Here is a 22,923-nt window from a genome sequence, read left to right on the forward strand (position 1 = left end):
GTGCCGCGCCAAGAATGGTCCTACAGTAGCTTCCCATTTCAAGCGGATGCCAATTCATTGCTCCTTTGCATCTTGAATAGTTATTTTCATGCTTCGACAACGAAAATGAGGTCAACTTTGGATTTTTTTTACTCGAGCTATCGCCCCTTTGCATGCAAAATTGCATATGTACCTAGTCTTGGACGATTGATGTTAGGCACTTTCGCGAAATTTCCTAAAATCAACCGTCCAAACCACCCACATGAATAATTTTTACATAACAAAGGGAAAGTGTGCATGCCGAGGCCCGAGGTTGGGTTGGGCGAAAATTGATTTATATTGGTTAGTGGGACAAAAGTAGCTATTTTCTCCCCAAGCAAGGCATGAAATAGTTATTTACCTACGTATCTGTTGTGGACGGTATATTTTAGGCAATATCGCGAGTTGTAGCCCGAACGAAGTGAGGGCGACAAGCGAAAGTGCCTAAAATAAACCGTCCACAACAGATGCATATACAACTTTTCATGCTGAGGGCCTAAATTACTAGAAAAATTCCGCATAGACCCAAGGCATGAAATAGTTATTTACGTCACACGGACCGTTCACTTACGCGTGACGTATCAAGTTTTTCATGATTTTGTTAAGGGAACCGAAAGTAAAAGAATGTCAATTAAAACTTTCGGCTCCCAAAATTGACATTTTTTTACTTTCGGCTCCCTCAGCAAGCTTGAAAAACTCAATACGTCACATGAAATAGTCATTTGTGTACCTGTTTTGGACGATTGATTTTAGGCAATTTCGCGGATTGTAGGCCGAACGAAGTGAGGCTTACAAGCGAAAGTGCCTTAAATCAACCGTCCCAAACAGGTGCACATGTGAGTTTTCATGCAGAGGGCCGGAAACCCGAGAAAATTCGAAAAATTGCCCTCATTTTCGGCCCCGAAGCATGAAAATGCTGTGTCCTTGTGCCATAAATGACGAATTTTTTTGGTTTCGCGAGATGGACAGATAGAGAAATCAGTTTAGTTTGATGTATCGATTATTAAACTTCGTCGCACCCCTTCTCGTAATTGGATTTTAGATTTTCTAATTGTTCTACCTCTGCGTTCGGAATTCGAAAACGGCTGAGCATATTTCTTGTAGATTTACACTATTGTTCAATTCTACGGGAGACAAGACCAGTAGATAAAGCCTGACAAATCCAACAAATTTCAAACAAATAACGATCATGTCCATATAATTATAGATCAACAATCTCTTGAGGTCAAGCAAAATCACCAAGACGTTGTCGAAAAATGGATAAAGCATTTATTGAGGAAAGACTTTTTAAGTCGCTGAAGATTTATAAGTGTGAAGTTTCTCATTATCTCAAAATGATTCGTTTCTGTTGGCCAAAAAGCAAAGTAAAATTTACACGGTTTGATTTTGGGCATAAAAAACATCATCCCAATGAACTTGTAAACGAGTCGAATCGTTGAAAACAAAAACCAAACTTCAAATTTCCACTTTGACAAATTTCAATTTTGTGGTTGTTCTTGTTGATACAAATGACTAAAAGTTAAGTTTAAATGTGTTTTTAATCAACAGAAGAGAGTTTGTTTTGATAGAGATGAAGCATCGGCTTTTTTCTGTAGAATAATCCATCATCGTAATTCTAAGATCACTGTCTCTTGCGGACATAGCTTGTAGTGTTCCAGTGTCTCGGCTGCGTCAACGGTGGTTAGCTGAAACAACATGAAAATATGGTCAAATACAGAAGACTCTATGTTGTAGGTGTACTAGGTGTACTCACATCACGACGCGGAAAACTGGAAATAACTTTGTACTCGTCCATGGGAAATCCTTGTGACTCGATGAATTTGAACAGAATACTAAGCTTTGTGTCGACGGTGAATCGTCTCAGAATAAATTCACCAGTCGGCTTTCGTACGCGAATTTTGGTTATTCCTTTTGCATCAGCTGGTGGCTCAACGGGAACACAACGCTCGGCGTCCAAACGATTCGCTTCTCGAACGGCTTCGATCTCTTGCCGTTCCGATTCCAAACGCTTCTTTTCATTAGCCAAAGCGCGCTCCTTCTGTAACTTTGCTTCCTCTTTTCGGCGGTCAGCCTCCAGACTTTCGTTGTACGCTACGTCCTGCTCGAATTTGACCGCTTCCCGTGCGGCTCGTTCGTCCTCTTCGCGAACTTCGATGTCACGCTGATCCGAATACATGTTGATCGTTTCCAGTAACTTATTGAACATTTCATCCTTGCCACAGTTGCCGTGAATCACAGAAAGTACTTCGCATGTGCTCCGACTTTTGCCAATTATCACAATAGCGGGCAGCTGATTTACAGGTATGTTACGAACTGTAATCATTGCGGTCGGATTACTGCATGCGGATAGGGCGGACAGAAACATATTTTTGTTGCTCTCGTGTGTTAAGTCCCAGCCGTACAGAATGAAGTTGTGAAGTAACGTTTGTTGTATGCTGTCGCATTTGAGTAGCACCTCACAGAATACGTGAATAAGTACGCTGCCATCGTGGTGCAAATAAATGGCGAGTAGTTTGCGCTGTAATCACAACGAAATGGTTAGTTTAGGTAAAAAATGAGTAAGAGAATGGACATTACATCTCTTGCGGGCTTGTAGCAAGCTTCGTTTAATGCGTCTTGTAGGCTACCTCGATAGAAATCCGGATGTGGATCGCCATACCTAAAATTGAAAAGCGTTACGATAAATATAAATCGAACTATCTTGACGATGCGGAATGTAAACTTCGCATTGTTCTACTAAGATACGAATTATTTCTACGCAATTCAATTTAGATTACGGAATGATGTCATTGTGCTAAACAACGAAACAACAGAGAAATACGCACGTCGAATTCAGTCGCTGCTCTTTTACGTTACTTTCTTTCAATTGCAATTTTCATTGTTGCATCGTAACATAAGAAGACAAACACTTTTCGATACGAACCTTGCAATGTAGTTTTCAACAAATTGAACCGAACCAGTAATTTCATCACTTGTTTCGTCCGTTACTGAAATAAAACTCAATTAAATTCACATTTAACACGGACCGATCAATTAAAATTTACTCAGATCTTCGATTGGACGTCGTGCCGCTACCGACGTGTCGGTGTAATATTCATTGAAATCATCGTTAGCATCCTGAAAATCGTTATCGTCCGAACTATTTTCATCCGAATTGTCCACTTCAATAACATCCGACGAACGACTGGTAGCCGATGATGGCTGTGAACCGGATGGATTTTCGGTGGCCCGGCTCAATACCACATTGACAACTGGTTCGATGCCGGATTGAGCCAATGTCATTTGATTGGTTATGTTGTCCGGCCAGCCCGTCCACACTTGGTGTCGAACGGGAATGGTGGTTAGCGTATAAACATCCGTCTTCACATCCAGAAATTTCTGCCGACCGGGGAATTGTAGCGAAAATTTATCCCCATCCGGTTGCCGTGTAATGTTCACCGTAAATATTTCGTTTGCACGCGTATTAGTCTCTAAACCGTCCTCGTCCATAAAATCTTCATCATTGGCATCTTTCAATATCAATTCATTTGACGGATCCAAATTCAATGTACGTAGAATCGTTGACTCGGTGCAATTGGCCTCATTCGGTATCCATCCGGTTAGTATCTGTCTACAGATGGGAATGGACGTCGCAGACATAATTTTCGCTTTGAGATCAGCAACCGTTGACGTATCCAGAATTTTAATTTTGTGAATCTCATACTTTAAGTGTATGTTGAACGATAATTCCCTTGGTGATTTGGAACTGCTACTGGAGCTAATGCCACTACTGCTTCCACTCTCACTATGATCGCCAATTGTGTGATGGTTGTTGGAAGATGTAGATGATTCTGAAACAGTGAAATCACGTTGAGTCGTTGTGAGTGTAGAGTGCTGATTGTGGCTGTTTTACCTGAATGATAAATGTTCCGAAATGTGGATACTGGAGACGAGGGTACGGTCATTACTTCATCAACGTTGGATTCAACATCGAGATTGTTGAGTCCCTCGTCCACAGCATTTCTATTCGTGTGTGACGCACTTAACGTAGAAAATTCTTGTTCGATATTATCTTGAGGTAGTACTCGATGAATAGCGTTCTGCAAGAATTACGAAACATTTCCGAATTACAATTAGCGTCTTTTAGAGTAACCATCGGAGTCAAACAAACAAATATTGTGACAGAAATGTTCAATTTTTGTGAATTCTTTTTTAACGCTGCGTAACTACGAACGCATGTATGTGTATGTTGTGAAACAAAAGAAAGAAAAAGAAAAAAGTGAGTTTAATTTACATACCAGCAAATTCCAGTTAGATTCTTCCAAATGGTAAATTGCCTCTGCAAGATCGATTCCCGTAATGCTCTGCGAACGACAAAACAACAAAATTAGTTCTTGTGATGAATAAAGAAAGGGAAATTAAATTTTGTCAGTCATTGTCAGACATAACCTCAGGGAATCGAAATTTTAAATTAATCAATCGAAAAACTGGCGTCCAGCTTAAATGAGCATTACCTGAAAGCTGGCAAGAATATCCTCATGTGACTCAGACATATCTGAGCGCTGAGACCAAAATAAAAATAAATAAACAGAAATTAGTATGATTCTTTCTAAGCAGTGCTTGTGTTGACTGTGTATTGACTGAGTTGACTTTAAAAGTGGAAATTTTTTATGACACCTACGGATATTTTCAAGATACTTGCAGAGATGGCGTAAGTTGCCTCCGTACATTGTGAATTATTTTTTCAAAATTACAGAATGATTTAAATAAATGAGAGTAGTCGCATCACAAAACGCTCAAAATGTTATAATATTTAAGTAGTTCCACAAAAATGTCTTCCATAAACCAATATTTATCGTTTTAAAACAATGATTGATTGAGCTCTGGAGTCGAAAAATATCAGGTTGATCTGTTTTATTTTCAGATTGAACTGGAATTTATAGCTTACAGTCTATATATGAATCTGATCGGAAAATTTGGATCTGATCTGATTCTGATCTTAGTTCTGATTGAATCTGAAAATGATCTGACAATTTTTAGACTTAAATATTAGTCGAAATTGAAATGTAGATAGTTGCAGTGAGTAGAACTCACATAAAAATTAAATTTCGGAAGAGCGATCTGACCCATTTCAGCTCAAGTCTACTTAAGGTCTGAAACTGAAATCTCAAAATTTCAATTTGGTATTTGCAGTTTAAGATCAAGTCATGAAAAACTGTTCCAGGCGGCAAGCATATGGCCAGTATTATATTATCGGGTGTATTACTTCAATCGACGGCGATCAAAGTATTTTTAATCGGTTGATTTCAAATCTTGTACTTCAATTTGTTATCATGTATTTTACTATATAAAGGACCATGTTACCCAGAGCGTGTCATTATTTTTGTCTTCGTTATCGATAACAGATGAATAGCCGTATGTGACAGGTCAAATTCATCAAGTGTCAGCCTTAAATAGCTTCAGGCTTCCACTTTTTTTCGAATGAATGTAAAATGGACCAACAACTTCGAATTCGAACAGAGCCCTTCTCGGATGTCGATATGTCTATTTAAGCATGATTTCCAATCCTTGATAAGTTTATTTATCAATCTACTAGTTGTTATATTATACGTAGCAACGCACTTCAAGCAAAAGTGCTTCAATTTCCAGCTGCCAAATAGAGTACGATTTTGTATAAAAATGTTTTCAGATTTTTTTACAGCGCAAAAATTTGTTAGAATAACACTCATGCTTGAAGTGCATTGTATCGAAGGCAAAATACAAACTTTATGCTCGAGTTAATGTCTTAATATAAATAGCAGTAGAAAATTTCACCCATACAATTACCTGCTGAAGAGTAATATAAACCAATGAATATACAAACCAGGTATGGTCTATCCATACAAACCGGAGGAAATAGCGATTTCATATAAACAAACTCACCTTTCAATAAAAATCATTGAGAGGTGAGTTTCTTTATATGAAAACGCTATTTCCTCCGCTCCATACAAATTTTGACATTAGACCATACCTGTAGAGTATACTTTCATTGATATAAACGACGCTTTATATTTTAACACAGCACTACTCCTAGCATGAACATATAAAATACTATGAGGCTGATAAAATCACGGTAGACACTACGTTTCTTTCGTAAACACGGAATTTTGAAAACCGACACATTTTCTGTTTCTGTGTTTTACATTTCTCCATATAAAAATACATGCAAAATTCACAAAAAACCAGTAAACCAAGCAACAGAAAATATGTCTGTTTGTTTTTTCCGCGAGTGTAGATGATTTGTTTTTGTTGTATGGGTTATTCGGGTTATTGTCAATTAGTGCTCATGCTACGAGCAGTCCTGTGATTTTAATAATTGAGAGAAATATAGATAGAAATGATCCAGTTTTGGATTCAAAACGTTAGCTGTTGCAGGCTTGCCACCAACTTTCTACCCTATAAATACAATCATTGGCAAAAACTGAACTAAAACAGAAGTTAGCGGCAATAATTAGCCATGAATTCCGGTTTATGTTTTCGGTTTCTAAGATTTTTTCATCATTTCTAAAATGATTTTAAACAGCGACATCTATAAAGAGTGAAGCAACAAACCCTATCAACAACAGAATTTCATATTTCCTTATTTCCTTACATACAACCAAATCAACTTATTTTCCCCGAGATCCACAACTATAAATGACTCAAAACAATACTAAAAAGACACACATTATGAATTAAAATTTAGGTACTAATAAAAACAAAGCATGTGCAAGGTGTTTTGCTCAATGTTTACTGCTTTTTTGATGATGGTAGTATGCAATAGTAAAGGCTTAAGAAACGTGCAATTAAAAAAAATATATTCTCTCAGCAATTTCATCGTATATTCAACCATTTAAAAAGATACCAATAAATTCTCTCCGATCGCGTCTCTGAAAGCCATGATAAACATATATATATACGAAACGATCGGCTAACGAAATTGACTTCGCTTTCGTAAAGGTAAATTAACATTAGGATCGTTAATACAACAACATTCTTTTAGCTGAAAAGTTGAGGCTGAGGAATGTTTAGTCACTTTCCGGAGTTCGTGGTGCGATCACGTCTATTCGCTTTGTTCGTTTTACGTTGTGTCTACTAGACAGTCTTGCTGTGGCGTTTCAAATCTGTTTTTTTTTGTGTTAATTTTTTGAACAAAAATTGCTGCAAAAAATCGATTTTCTATTAAATCGACTATTAGTCGTGGACCAATTTGTTTTGTGATTTATAGTTTTCGTGTAACAGTGAGAAAAAGTGATCAGATTAACTTCTATTAGCGGATATTTGGATAACGTTTGCTTGGGAATTTTCTTATTGAAAGGTAAGTTATTTACATTTTTTTTTCGTAGTCTTTCAAATGTTTCTATGTTTTATTTATTTATATATGGAAAAGTTGCGGTTTAAGTCATATGACGTAAGCAAGCGTGATGAAATGCAAGAACGGATTGTTTTTGTTGACTTTAATTTTTTTTTTGCACATGAAATGCTATTTTTTGCATTAAATTAATTCTTTTTGTCTGTGTATAATATTTACATATGTGAGGAGAAGAGTTTTTTGCGCATGAAATTTATCTGCTTATAATTCTTAGTCCCACATATAACTACTGCGCATCAACACTTTTGAAGTGATCGATTTTTTTCCAAAAATATCTGCAGATATCTGCAGACTGAATGGTATTTGTTCAGCCAAATCAGACTGTTCACACAGAATTAAAACGTTTGAGGCAACAACATCTGTGTAGAAAACCCCACCTCTTACATAAATGAATTCAAAATTTTTAAGAAACCCACAAAACAGCAAAATTCCTAAGGAAATATGTCATTACGAGGCAGAGGAAATAAATTATAATTAATTAAGCCTTTAATAATAAAATGTTTCTTTAAACAAATCGATAAATTGGAAACTTGCTTTTACCTATTAGTGCAGTTAGCCATTTCAGACGTCGACGATTGGCACTTTAAAAAAACAAACAAATATTTTCACTTTTAAGTAAGAAAGAAATGTGTGCCGGTATGGTTTACGACATTCATTGATAGAAACTGCTTCGCCAGATATTTCACCACCTACCTTTATTTCGCGCAAAAATACCAAACATTTTAACACCTCATAAGTCATTTTACTCATTGCCCTCCTGGTAAATTAGCCATTACTTCATTGACATGAGCGTTAATAGTACATTACATTCGTGGGTCCCAATTTTTATTTTGACGAGTTGGGACCCAAAGGTGAGCGCAGCGTTCCCACTCGTCAAAGTAAACTTTTGACTCACGTGCGTACTGTGCCTTACGGGATTAGGAAATGTAAATGGATATTTCATATGAGCGAAGTGCCATTTACATTGCAGTACCACGTAAAACTTATTACCGGGGGAGCGAGTAAAATAACTTACATGTTTGTTTGGAACTTTTTATTTTGCCGAGTGTGGTGTTTGCAGCTTGAGCCGAACGCGAGGGATGGAACCGTCCAAGGCAAAAAACAAAGTTCCAAACAATTACGTAAGTTATTTTACGGACTTAATATATTATTTCGACTTTAGGTTGATTAATGAAAATTGTTTTGTTTTTTTCAATGCCATCTTAAAATGCCCAGTTTCAGGAAGATCAAAACTGGAAAAATTACGAATATAAATCATCTTCATTTAGATCAATGTTTTATGACGTTGTACCATCGACAGAATGTGATGACAAATCTTTTCAATTTATGCACAAATCCCACGATTATATGCCACCAATAAGCATATGTTGGCCTTGGCTATTCGATCTGAATATTAAAATTCACGAATTCTTCAACCTCAAATTCAATTTTACAAGACTTTCAAATGTGAAGATAATTGTAGTCATTAATTTAAACAATACGCCGTGCATAATTGTCCTAAGTTATTATCACTTTATTCGAACACCAAATGCAATTTACAATGAATTTTAAAATGTGTACGTAGTATGTAGTGCAAATAAATATAATTCCATATATTTGCATGCCACCGAAACGAAACGTATCTTTTCAGTTACATTATTACCCCCACGGTATCTAAAATCCATTTATAATTCATCAATAAGAGCCTAGATGAGTTAAAAATAAAATCTTTCCATCTTGTTTGGATTTAAAATAATTTTTTTATTTACCATCTATTCAAGTCACAATCATCAGATAAAGGTGTAACTTCTTCGCTTCTTTGCAAGAATTGATGTGAGATCATCGATCAAATTAAAAGTTTTTCTGTTGGGTATTTTTTTCTTCCTCTTTGTCTCTCGGTTGAAATGCAGATTTTGCATTCTTGCTCGTTTGGGATGATAATTTGTTAAACTATCAAACACATGAAAAAACGTTAACCTTGACAGTGACGAGAGTAATTTATTATATTTTTATATTGTAGCATATTACCTAATAATAATAATAACGTCCAATTTGAAGCATACAATTACAAATTACAATGATGGCTAGTTGGAATTCAAAAAGGTATTTGAAATGGGTAACTTCATCAAAAGTTATTAATTATGAGTTTGTGTGTGGATTCTGAATTCCAGCAAATCAAGATTTTATTCATAATTGGCCGATCAATCTTTTGTTGTTCAGGATTTATGTAGGAGAAAAACTTTTTTTTTCTCCGAAATAGTAACAGTTACATCTAGCTTGAGGAAAAACTAGTCAATCAACTAAAAAGAGAAGTTTCCACAGAAAAAAATTATATGAAGACTTGAAAAGATAAGGACGGACAGTCATCTGCTATCGACAATTACAACATCAATAAAAATCAATGAGCTCTGCCTGTTTAGTCTTCTCTTTTATAGCGAAATGTATGATAAAAATATTGAAGTTATAGATTTTTTATCAAACACAAATGAAGTAATAGATTCAATAATCTGTTAATATTGATGAGAAAAATTCACTACTCTACAGAACTTTTACCCTCATATCCATATGCAAATTCCTTGTTTAAATGTGTACACATTCACATTCACATTCTTAAAGGAACGAATACATTCTGGTCCAGATAAGTCAAAGCAAGAAGCTGTTTTATGTAACGACATATTGGCCATTCTTGAAACAAATGTTACAATAACATTGCAAACACAAAATAGTTAGTATTATATTAGTTATTTACGTGTCTGTCTTGGAAGATTTGTTTTAAACAATTTCGCGAGTTGTAGCCCGAACAAAGTGTTCGTCTCCAAGACATGAAAAAGTGAGGAAGGCAGTTGTAATAGTATATTGTGTTACAAGTATTGTAATGTTGATTTGATTGAAAAAATCTCATTACAATACGTGTAACACAACATGCTTTGTGCCAACCGAGAATTGAAATAGACAAGAGCACAAAAAATCATAATTTTCATTGTAAACAATCACTCTTCAAATTTGATCGATCACATTGCTTTGCATTTTCTCAAACGAATGCTGTAACAACTCATACAAATTCCATATCAACACTGCTTTGAGTGTTGTAATATCACATCAAATGGTTGCTGAAATAAGTGACTTTACAACACTAAAATGAGTGCTGAAAAGAGTCGTATTTCAATTCTCGGTGGCACAAATTCATAACACGTCTCTCTTGTATACTTTTCACAACAGAGAAGCCTAAAATATCATACCAGGCCAGAAAATAATTACCTTCTACCCCCTATCCGTATGTTCAGTTCGTTTATTAATTAGAATGTTCAGTCACCGCGAATGTTTTTTTTTTTTCATAAATCGCGTCGTCACAATAACATTTAAGAATCTAGTAAACAAAATCTAAAAGCTAACCTTCATGGCATCAGCTTCAGATCATTCGTTTAGCAATACGGTTTACTATACAAGTGAAAACACAGTCAGAGTTCGTCGCTTATTTTTGTCGCGTTGTCGATTACAGATGAATAGCAAATTCATCAAAGGTTAATGAAGATCTGCCAATTTTGTGAGCTTTTTCTTGAGTGAATCTTTTTACAGCAATATAATGTTGTATTATAAGAAAGAACTTCTTCACCTATCTCAGGTCCCAGTTTTTTCTTTTTCTTACTTTTAAATGTTAAAAAAACATGGATATTATGAAAGATAAATGCGGAACCTAATGAGTAAAACATGATATCCTCAGGTTCATAATACCAACATTAGATGTCCGATGTTGATATTAAAACTGGTATTTTGTTTGTTGCATATAAGCAGCATCCATATTCTTATTTTATTTTTTATTGGAGATAAAGCTTTTACATGAGAATAGTATATTATACACTACACGTATATATACGTTTTTCTTTCACATATCATTAATAACGATAATAAAATCTAATTTATAGTCAAAGTTAAATATTTCGATTACATTAAAACAGACCTTTGCGTACACAACACGCGCTTAGAAAGTTTTTTTTTTATATCATACGAACGACGGTTTTATTCATATGGAATATTTATATTTTCGAATAATACCACCATTTGGACCATTCGTATGTAAATTTTGTGCGTCTCTCATTCCGACTCAGAAAAAAAATTGATTTTTTTCGACTCGCTTTTTTTCTTGTTGTTTCTTCCTGGAGATATTTTGTAAAAAAAAATCTTTGAATTAAACTCTTCTACAGTGTTACACACAGGTTTTCGATTACCATCTTGAATTGCAATGTGTGCGTAATGTTGTATGTTTCGTGTTATGGTTGACGACCTCACTTAATAAACTAGATGAGGTTGTAAGCTGTGCAGACAGTAGCTATTTACCTGTTATGGTCTAATAGAAGAGGTTATTGTATGAATGCGTACTTTGAGCGCAAAACAAGACCTGCAAGAAGCCAATTTACAAGTACACTTCACTTCCGATTTGGTTAAATTTGATCATTTTTCAACGTTGTAAGGTGAATCGTGTGCCCATTGAAGCAAGGCAGTTACAGTTTGTGTTTATGTAAGAATAAAAACTAGCCGGTTTTACTGGTATATTATCCACACGGGTAAAAACATGGAAAAAAAAAACAGGTCCAATACACTGAACTGAACACCTCGATGGATTTTTTTTCAGATTTAGATTATAGATTGTCATTAAAACATTAAATTTCCTTATATCGAAAAGAAGCTTATGAATGGGAAAAAATATTTCCTAATGCTTCCTCTTTGATGCAGAAGAGAGGTTGATTGTATCCAAAAATTAGAAATCTTGGTACGAAACCGAAATTTCAAAAATCTAATGGCAAATGGAGATTCAACCAAGGAGTGTATAACGTGCTGTAACCATAAAAGTAGATTTAAATTTAAAATTAGCACAAAAACATTTGAAAGAATCACAAGAATTAAATATGAGTTTTTAATGCACGTGAAATATGGAAATTTCGCCGAGATTGCAACAACATTTCAATTTTGTACATTGCAATTGAATTTAGAAAGAGAAATATTAAAAGTAACATCCAACCATGAAGAGATATTACCACAAAGATGTTAATCGCCCCATGAGGAAAATTAATTCATTCGTAAACTACAGCAATTTTCCTAATTACTTTTTTGTTGCGCAATTATTTGCAATTATTGAACGTTTTCAAATGGAGAACGTGTGTATAAATAAGTGTACTTTGGCTGGTCGAAATGGTTTGGTACAAAGTAATGCAAAAATTTTCAAATTTCAATGAAAAGGCGAGGTACAAAAAAATCACGTGAAGTTTTCGTAACGTTTAGATTTCTTTTAAAATCAAAAATCTGTTTATGAATTCCAAAATCATCCGCACGTCGTCGTTTCAGTATGTCTGCCGTAAATTGATTTCATTCGCATTATCCAGTAATAATCAACCGATACTACGAGTTTTTATTACCAGAGGCAATTTACCGCAATGTGTTGTGTATGTAAGTTTTACAAAGTATGTTTGGCCAAGGAATTATTATAGTTACGCCAAAAATTTCTTTAAAAAGAGAAAGCTTTTTTTTAATGAAATTTATTTATTTATACTCAATTTTTTTCGAGTAATGAACACGGCCTATACTAATTTTGGTATGGTGTAAATTAAACGTCTTCATAATCAGATATGTAATAATGACCGCTCAAATCAACAGGTATATACAGGTAAATTTAATGCAAGAATTTTTTTTCCACCATTTCGTTCATTACAAATTTACAATTATTCCGATATATTAGGTGCACCGTGTGCCTATGATGCGAATATCACGGCGTAACAAGGAATTTATTATTTTGTGTTTTTTTTTTTCATTAAAAATTCGCACATATATTCTCGTGTAACGAATCGACCAATGAATATTTGATGATGCGATACCTGAGAGATGTTGAAAAGTTTAATTACGACCGCATTTCGTTACCATAGTAAAGTGTTTGAAAATTCCATGAATACACATTCAATACACAACATCTTATAATATATTTCTCTAACGCGGTTTTTTTTCGGTTTATAGTATGAACTCTACGCTATTTCATCGCAAAACGCGGAGAGGTAATAAATGTTAGCGTTCGATTAATTATATCTGCGTTGAAACGTAATCTGGTTATAAACAGTTCGTTTTCTGCAAACAACTTTGAATTAATTTTTTATGGTTACAACATAATATAACATTTTATACGATGCAGTTCCGGTGTTATGTAAGCGCATTTCAACTAGACGGTGCATGCACTTATTAACAGGTTCAATGAAGACGTCTGAATGACGAAGGGGTAGGACGGTTTTAATGTTCAACAGATTAATTAGATGTTTCCAATTTACATTGAATCGAGCCCAAACGTCGTAACATTGTTTACATCAGGTCATGTACGTGCATCTAATGTGGGAAAATTATGATGAAAGCAGAAAGTTGTACTTTGTAGAAGACGATGATGATCATGTTAAATGATTGATTTGATAGATTTGACTCTCATGATACAAAAAGCTTAGAAGTGAAATAATTATTTATAACATCAAGGGTTAATGGTATTGTTTGTACCGAGACAGGAAAAATCAATTCAGTGATTTATTATCAACTTACGCCGCCTGTTAAGGGACTTGCAAGGGTTTTTATCGCACTAGTACGATAAAGGACTAATGCAGGCGTCCCACTTGTCCGAAACGTCCGAAATGTCCGAAATTTTACAATTTGTCCGAAATTGTCCGAAATGTCCGAAATTTTCTTCAAGATCTGACCGGATTTAAATATTGAAACTTATAAAAGACTCTACAAAAAAAATCGCCTGCGGCGCGCTTGATACATTTTTCAATTATAATTTCCGCGTATCAATTCTTTGTCTTAAAATTTATATCAACATAGATGATCAGTCAACAACAGTCATTCGCTAATTAAATAAGTGTTTTACTAAAAACGATTTTAATTTGATTAAATCGTTACTGAATTTGTTAACTTAAACTACTTTCATTTCACTCGTCACAATCCGAACCTCCACATAGATATTTTAATAATCGATGAGATAGACACGCTCTCCTGGTTTCTTCAGGATAACTTTAACTTCTGAAGGCAGTCAAATTCAAAAAACTCTGCATCCCATATTGACAAATTTTTTCGGTTGGTTCGGGAACATAGAAAATACCATAAGGAATATGCTTGAGGTGTCTCAATGGAAGTTGCAACGTCCTTAGGATTTTTATATTTAACAAGGAAAATTTACAAATCCCTCAAGGTTCAATGGGCTCCAAAACCCAAAAAAACCAAGAAAAATTTTTCTTGGTTTTTCGAAAGTCTACTGTTACTGTAGGGTAATTAAGTACATAAAGTGGTCGCAAAGTGACGTACTGATGTCAAAAATAGATTTATGAATGTGGCAGTAACGTTTTGGAACATGGCCATGGCGTATCGAACTTCGAAAAGTAAAAATACGACTGATGTTTTGAAGGTCAACGTATTAGGCATCAAGCACAAATTTGAAGTGCGAACAAGCGAACAATAGTACATTACTATACCAGTGTATATTATTACGTTTTACTTTACGAGCGAGGGAAAGGGTTTTCACTAGTGAGAGAAAGGCTACATTCCCTTACTAGTAAAGTAAAATACATCACGATGAGTAAAAGTATCCGAGGGCTTCAGCGAGATACGAGATATCAGATTACTTCACTGGTATAGTAATGTACTATTCTAAGCATTAGTACAAAATTTTTGGAATTGAAGTTGAGGGTCGTCTGAGGTAAAAAAGTATGTTGCCTGGAAGTTCAACTAGTTTTATATGAATAAAACCGTTCTAAAACTTTTCTCTTCCTCAAATTTAACAATACTTTTAGTAAAACATTTTTCAAGTCATATACCGGTTAATGATCAATTCATGTCACGTCAAAATATACTCCAAACAAATTTTTGAGCTTAGAATTTGTCACTAAATTCTGCTGATATAAAACGTTGAAATTTGGTGAGGGAATGTCTCACAGACTATTCCTATTGCGATTCTTTAGTGAAAACTGGAAAACATTTGTCCGAAATTTTTTCAGGAAATGTCCGAAATTTTATACAAATTGTCCGAAATGTCCGAATTTCGGACAGGGCAAAATTTAGTGGGAGGCCTGGACTAATGTTGCTGACCACACATATAATTATCTCCGATATTTATTGGATTTTCCTCATTCCATAAAACGTTGTATGCAGCTGGTATATTATGTAGTACAGTTCAGACAAAAAAAAAGTTTCGAGTTATCTCGACGCACATCGTTTAATTTATTCATATGATCATTTCGAACAATTTTGTAGAAGAAACTTTAAAAAAATATTCACTTCCGAGCTGCGCAAAGAAGTTTCACTTTCTTATAATTCACTAACATCGTACAGTTTTAGCGAATTATAAGAAAATGAAACTACTTCGTGCCGCTCGGAGAGTGAATATTTTTTTTATAGTTTCTTCTACAAAATTGTTCGAAATGATCATATGAATAAATCAAACGATGTGAATCAAGATAACTCGAAACTTTTTTTGCCTGAACTGTACTAATATTATGGCACACAATATTTTGCTAACCTCGACTTCGCCTTGAATTAGCAATACCATCATGCGATGCTTGTTTCACAAATAACTATTATCATCGAGTTGCACACAACGTTTTTCTCCAGAAAGCCAACGAAAGTTTCACTTTTTGTCACTGAGTTGGGAAAAGTCATTTTTTTATCGAAATATCCATATTCACTTGGAATTGCCATAAGTGCGAGTGAAACAAATATAATTCGAAGTCGTTAGAGCGAGTAGGATAGAAAAGTTCAAAAAACCGAACATTTCACAAGCGGGCATCACCCATTTGTTGACTCTTATTTTATTTCTGGGTTTTCTTATCCAATTTTCTTCTCTAATTTAATTTCACTCTAAGTGTAACATGTTTGATTAAAACGACCAGAACCATAAGCAAACTCAAAGGCAAACTTAAATTCAAGTAATAGTAGAATATTTCCGTTCCGAAAATTTCGGATAATTACAGTTAGATAAGAGCGTATTAAAAGCGCTTTAACCAATTATACATTGACTCAACAATTATTTTGTCAAAATTCCATTAAAAATTTCGTTTTTTTTCATTGCTGTTTTTTTTCTTGCAGATTTGAATATCAATAACATTCATTCGAGAAAGTAAAGTGGCCCGCTAAATACACACTGTCCGATCGCATCATCTCACCATACACCAGCCGCAATAAGAGTAAATTATTTAAAAAACATAGACGAAAAATATTAATAATAAATTTGACATCGCATACCACACACAAAAACGGAATTAAATTTCAATAGAATTATCATAATAATTAAGTGGATCAACAAAAAATAATAATTTGGCTTCGAGTTTAATATTATATTGGAAAGATGAAAAAATATGTTTAACTTAACATAAACATCCAAATCAAACGTTTGTTCGTGATATGTGCGTTTTCTAAAAAAAAATCAAATCAAAAAAATAAAATTTAAATAATAAGACGGCGATCTGAGATAATCTAACAACAACGGAAAATTTAGTGAAATCATGTTCAGATAAATAATAATTTAGTGTTAAACAATTTGTAAATAAATCGCAAATATTTCATAAATTACCATGGCGTCGCAACAGTTTTTTGTGATACAAATTGTGCTGCTAGCTGTATCTAGTGTTTTAATAAATTTGACATGGGGCCATGTCGCTCTCACTTATCCGCCGGCACGGAAATATGATTTGGATTTCTTGGATAATTCTCGAACGCCGGGACCGTGTGGCATGCCGAGTAATTTGCCAGGTAAGCTTTTTTTATTCAATTTATTTTTTAGTGTAAGTTTCTAAGAGGAATGATGAGTAGATGATGCTTGAATTGGACAATTATTTAAGGACCCATCCATTTCCACCAGATTTAATATCGACCTCATCTGCATTATACGTCTACTTACGTAAATGAACTTTTAAATATTTACAATTTACTCAAAAAATAAAAGTCTTTCGCATACGAAATCGATGTTAATAAATGGAAATTCTTTTGTATTTGTTTGAAAAATAAGCACAGAGTGAATGACTAATTCACAACTGATTCACTGAGTAAAATACAATTCGAAAGATTTTGAATATTTGTAGAAGAATAAAGGTCTCTAAATGATACGTCTGGATCCATCACTGATGAGTTAATAAATTAGATTCAACTGGTGGAGTATACACGGTCAAAAAGTACTTAACAAGAAATCTCGCTAGCATTCGGAATAAGTTCTGAAGTCGAATATTTTGAAAAAACAACAACATTACTTTCCAAAAATAATCCATAACGAATATATAGAGAAATGAGATATGTATGAGAAATAAGAAATTTAGAAAAAGACGGAATAGTTGAATGTTTTGGCAGTAATTTTTCTGATTCAAATTTCACGAGTCATTTCTCATTTCTCATTTCTCATTTCTCCAAACATTTCACGCGTCAAAAATTATCATACGTCAAAAAATCTTTCGTATACCAAAAACCAAATACAAAAATTATTAGCACGTCAAATTTCATGCGTTCTTCCTAACTTTCTCTCAGTAGTACGCTAAAAATCTGAAGTCGACATTATACTTTAATGGACGATTATGTTCTCAATTTTTTTATGAGCTGATCAATTAATATTCACTGAATATTATTCAGATTGTCGGAATAGCTCAATTAAATACAGATTTTTGCAGCTATAATTTCTGCTGTTGTTATCAATGAATTTATTTTTGTTACAGTTCCTGATAATGTTCTCGAATTGAGATCGAGATATATTGTATGATTATGTCATCTGTTGTCAACCACTGCGCACAAATAAGCAATTAACTACGTAAAATTGCGGTCTTTTATAGAAAAATTTGTGATACAACAAATGAAGTAAAAGATTTTGCATCAATAAGTTGAAAATATTTAGATCAAATTGTAACGTAGTAGCAAACTTCATTATACTAATGGCCCGTATGCTTGCAGCCTATAAAAGCTTAATGTTATTTCCGTTTTTAACTGAATTGCAAATTGAAATTAATTTATTGACTTACGTTGACTTTCATCAAATTTACAAAATGCGCCATCTCAGTACACCGACCCCGGAAGCGTATATTAATAACTATTAGTATTCATTTAGCAATCATATTTGATTTTTGCATCGTGTGCTAGAATAATTATCGTCCTAAATGCGAATTTTCCGCAACAATATTAATAATTCACTTTGGCTCCGGCTGTATCACTACACCATATCTATTTATATGCTCAGTCAAAGCGAAGTACTTATTGATTGTGCTTCGATGTTCTATGTATACAAAACTTAACCATGTTCGACCCAAAAAAAAAAATTGAAATCAAATAAACGGAGGTCGTTATGTATTACACATTTTAAAAACATTTTCGTTCCTCTGAAACTTCCGTTTAGCATCTAAGTTGGGTATTAATTGTTCGGCGTGGATTGAATGGTTAATGATTTAAAAAATGAATGGAAATAAAAATTAATAAAGAGGAGGATATACCTACTTATAGTTTTATTGTCAAAAATGGTTTAAAATGAATTGCTTTATTAATAAACAAACGAAAAAACAGAGCCATTTTCAATTTACATAAAAAATCAGGTGAAGGTTTTTTTTGGCATTTAATTGATGTGTTTTACGAGTCTTTTTTTTTCTCTATTCTTACTTACTCTGTTCAAGATTTTAACAAATAAATTATTCAACACGATTAAGCTTACATTAGGTGTACATGTATGTCATGTCGATGGAGAATGACAATCAATTAATAATGGCTACACCGCATAAATCGTAAGCTAAGTATTGGTTGTATTTTCTTGAATGGTAGAACATTTCGATGTCATATTAGTAAAGTCTAATATCCGCGTTGCAGATATAAATAAAAAAAACCATTGAATTGTTGTTTCGACTAACCTCTTACAAACGGCCATTATATCGTCATTAATAAATGATTGAATCTATTACTCTTTTTGATTATGTTTGATGCAAAATCTTTTACTGCATTAGTATCCACTTACATTTTGCTATAAAAAAGAGCATCAGCTGGGATTCATCGGTTAATGTTGTCCTCTTTGTCTATAACAGATGATTGGCAGATCATGTACCTTGAGTCAATACCTAATTGAGATTGGATTTATGAATGATCACTTTCATAAGAGGTTGTTATCAAGTGAAACGTCAAATTAGGAGTTTATAAAAATGTCTTAACATCCATTTTTCACACGAATTTCTTGACTTCTTCTTCTCCAAGTGACAAATTGCAGACTCTGTCGTATAGCATGTTTGAATAAATTACTTTTAGGCCCGTCATGCAACAAAGCTAAGTGTCTGCAAAACTACTTACTTACAATTCGTGTTGGTGTTGAATCCTCAACGAGCCTATTCTAAACTTTAGATGCCTTCACTTCACAGACATATCAGCAAAGATTTAGCAGTAATTTACAACTGTTGCAACGTAAATGAATAATTTTCAAAAATTTTATCGATTCCCCTTGCATGTAAAATTGTGAAAATTGTAGACGACTGATTTAAGACAATTTCGCATGTTATATAGCCCTACTTCCATGCTACAACAAGTGACATTACCTGCTAAAATGCCATGCAGCAAGCAGTTCAAATAAATTCATATCTCTGGAGACTCTTTCAAAACTATATTCAAAGTCACACACTCTCAAACGCAAGTTGTCATGATAAACGAATTAATTTTTATGATGAAACATATTCAGATCACTAAACTATAAAGCTAAACAGGTTCTCAAGAGTAGCAAAAAAAAAAAAAAAATAAGAGAAAAAGAAACACTTTATTAAAATGAAAATGTGTGATATAACAACCATTTCAAGGACACATAGTTTGCGCGTCAAATTTATAATGAAATACAAAATCCACACGATCAAATCAAAATTGATTGTTTTCAATAAAATAAAGTAGATCGCCGTCGCTACATATATGTACGAATAATAGGTATAGGTAGTATACAACTCTTGCAAAGAAAATTTTTAATCACTCAAAGCCATGTGAACGAGAATATTGAAATTATTATTATTATTATTGTATGATCTGCTATATTGCAAGCATATTATTACACATTCACTTTATGTATAGATATACGCGCGAATGGAGTCTATATTTCGTACAACATGAAAATATGTAATCCGATACCACCGAAACAATAACTCGGCATAAATGACTATTATATTATAAGAAAATATATCATAAATCGTTGACTAATTACGACATTTTGTAAATATCGCGACGATTATATAATAATCTGATCTTAAATTGACTTTTATGTGACTGGAATCAACTCACTATGCTACAAAATTGTGTCTTAATCTTGTAAAGTATTTTCTGCAAATTCATCTGCATTCATTCACCAGCTGTAAGAGATAATGTGATGAGAATCAATCGAATATAAAATAAGTCGATATTTGTGTATCGAGCTTTGGAGATATTGTTGGATAAAATGCGCAAAAAACAAATAAGAAAATGCTTTTTTTTCTTTGCAAAAGCCTACACTTTCGCATATGGAATGCGGCTTTGCAACATTCTTCTTACACTACATGTTTGAACACATATATGTACACATTTGAGGCAATGTTTGGATACCACCTAGTTTAATAAAATAGTAATGTTTTGCCAGTGTAAAAACATTCGATCCGGATTACCTCTTACGTACAAAACAGGTTGTATGTAGACATTTAAATGACGATATATATTTTTGGCGTTTTAGTCATTAAAATATTTAGAGAGTGGGTGTGAGTAAATGAGTCCTTCGACGACAATATACGTTTACTGATAATACTTAATTTTATTGTAAAATTATAGAAGCCAGTTTTGCGTAGAAATATAAAATTGGTTCGAATTTAGATGAAAAATTATGATGGGCTAGACCTCACAAAAGCACAGACACGAATAACATTCAGCAAAATATAAATGTAGTTCCATAGAAATTGTAAGCATATATATATACACGGAGGTAATGTCGGCTAATGTGAACATCTCCTCGAAACTAATTATCATAATTGAAAAATGAAAATAAAAAAATTAAATAAAATTTACATACTTGAATGATGAGCACCAAGGAGAAAAAATTATGAGAAGAGAAAAAGATTTTTTTTTTGATGAAGGTGCGGTTATTAACAACCACAAAACCGAGGAATGGTAAATAAATGTCTTTATGAGTAATAGGTCGATGATGGATCATGGATTATAATGTGCGTTGATTTATAAAAAAGAACTCTTTGTGATACCTAAGGAAAACTGAAGATAAAAAAAAAATATATTTACAAAAATAAAATTACGTCTCTGTACTCATCTGTATTTAAGGTCGATTATGTAATTTTTATTATTATTTTTTTTCGTTTGAATGGTGGGTTTAGATTTTGAAGAGCCGTGTCATAAAAATTAAAATTATTTTTCTAAAGATTTTAATACATTTTCGCACATTGTTTCGTAATGAAATTGCACCATATATTTGGTATTTAATTTTATTTATTTTTTTTTCTTTCTTTACCCAACTAAACGCAATAGCATGTTATTTATGTACTCATTTTTAACAGTACTTAATGTTTAATGCTGATACACAATACTTAAAAGAAACAATTGGCTTTAATCACGTAATGGAAACAATACACACAACAGTCAATTCGAAACATCTTGACATATTATGGAAAGAAATGTTTAATTTGATTTTTTTTAATAACAATCACGAAGACAGAAAGATATAAATGTCGACGGTGTGTACCATGCATCCATTAGAATGGAAATAAATGTTCCAAACATAACAGAGAATCTAATATGCTACATTTATGGAGTATCAAAAAAAAACTTTATCTGAAAATTCAGTGAGCAGAGAAGATTTGTGTGTATCCTTCCTTAACTCACGCGATGCGATCATCTATAATTTGTTAATAATTAAAAAAAAACGCTAAGGGAAATACAGAATATGATGAAGAAACACGTAAACCGTTGAAGAATGATATATCTGCTGATGACCTTTTCATCTACTGCCAATTATAGACGCTGACTTGTTTATTACGCTAGAATCTAACGACACTTCAGTTCAGTACTTAATTTGTACGCTCTCAAACTCAAGATCGGGTTTTTGCAAGCTTTGCGAATTAACTGTTGCAAGAATGTTTATTAATTCAAGAACAAACAAATCGAAACAATTGCCACGAACAATTCCACAAAATCAACGTTGAAATTTTGAATATAAGTTTTTTTTTGTGCGAAATTTTTTTTGCTGTTCTTCGTCAAAATGTTTATTTTATAACAGTTTTGTTTTGCTTAAAAACGTACGTTTCAAGTATACTTAGTCTTAGTCTTGAAGTATATCACAAAAAGTTTGACGAATTTAACAGTTTTTGTGCTATTATTGTCATACCTTATTTGCACAGCAAACAGATTCTATTGTCGAAAATTGACCAAACAAAATCCATTTAAGGCTTAGACAGACATGCGAGTAAACCTATGATAAGTGGTACAATTTTTACGATTAGAAATTCAATTTAATTTTTTTCGAATTAGTAAAATTAGGATAAATGGGTACAAGGCACAAGTTAGCAACGCGATTTTTTGGC

General features: G+C 33.4%; 2 protein-coding genes across 4 annotated transcripts in view; one reads left to right on the forward strand and one right to left on the reverse strand.

The window, feature by feature from the left end:
* Window positions 1-1,472: 1,472 nt before the first annotated feature.
* LOC119080877 (FAS-associated factor 1) lies at window positions 1,473-4,669 on the reverse strand. Its single transcript, XM_037189455.1, has 8 exons — window positions 4,512-4,669; window positions 4,296-4,361; window positions 3,911-4,097; window positions 3,063-3,848; window positions 2,942-3,005; window positions 2,596-2,677; window positions 1,772-2,536; window positions 1,473-1,703 (listed from the first exon to the last, which is right to left on the reverse strand). Exons 1-8 carry the CDS (start codon window positions 4,548-4,550, stop codon window positions 1,623-1,625), a joined length of 2,070 nt encoding a protein of 689 aa, XP_037045350.1. The 5' UTR covers window positions 4,551-4,669; the 3' UTR covers window positions 1,473-1,622.
* A 2,352-nt stretch (window positions 4,670-7,021) lies between these two features.
* Window positions 7,022-22,923, forward strand: part of LOC119080876 — a 41,959-nt gene continuing 26,057 nt past the window's right edge. Inside the window, exons 1-2 of one of the 3 annotated variants that reach the window (XM_037189453.1) lie at window positions 7,022-7,333; window positions 16,469-17,131. In XM_037189453.1, the coding sequence (XP_037045348.1) occupies window positions 16,954-17,131 (178 nt within the window). In that variant the 5' untranslated portion in view covers window positions 7,022-7,333; window positions 16,469-16,953. The remainder of the gene's footprint in view (window positions 7,334-16,468; window positions 17,132-22,923) is intronic. The other 2 variants (XM_037189454.1, XM_037189452.1) reach the window with 2 other exon arrangements.

Source organism: Bradysia coprophila, unplaced genomic scaffold, assembly GCF_014529535.1.
Source record: "Bradysia coprophila strain Holo2 unplaced genomic scaffold, BU_Bcop_v1 contig_350, whole genome shotgun sequence".
NCBI classification, from domain to species: domain Eukaryota; kingdom Metazoa; phylum Arthropoda; class Insecta; order Diptera; family Sciaridae; genus Bradysia; species Bradysia coprophila.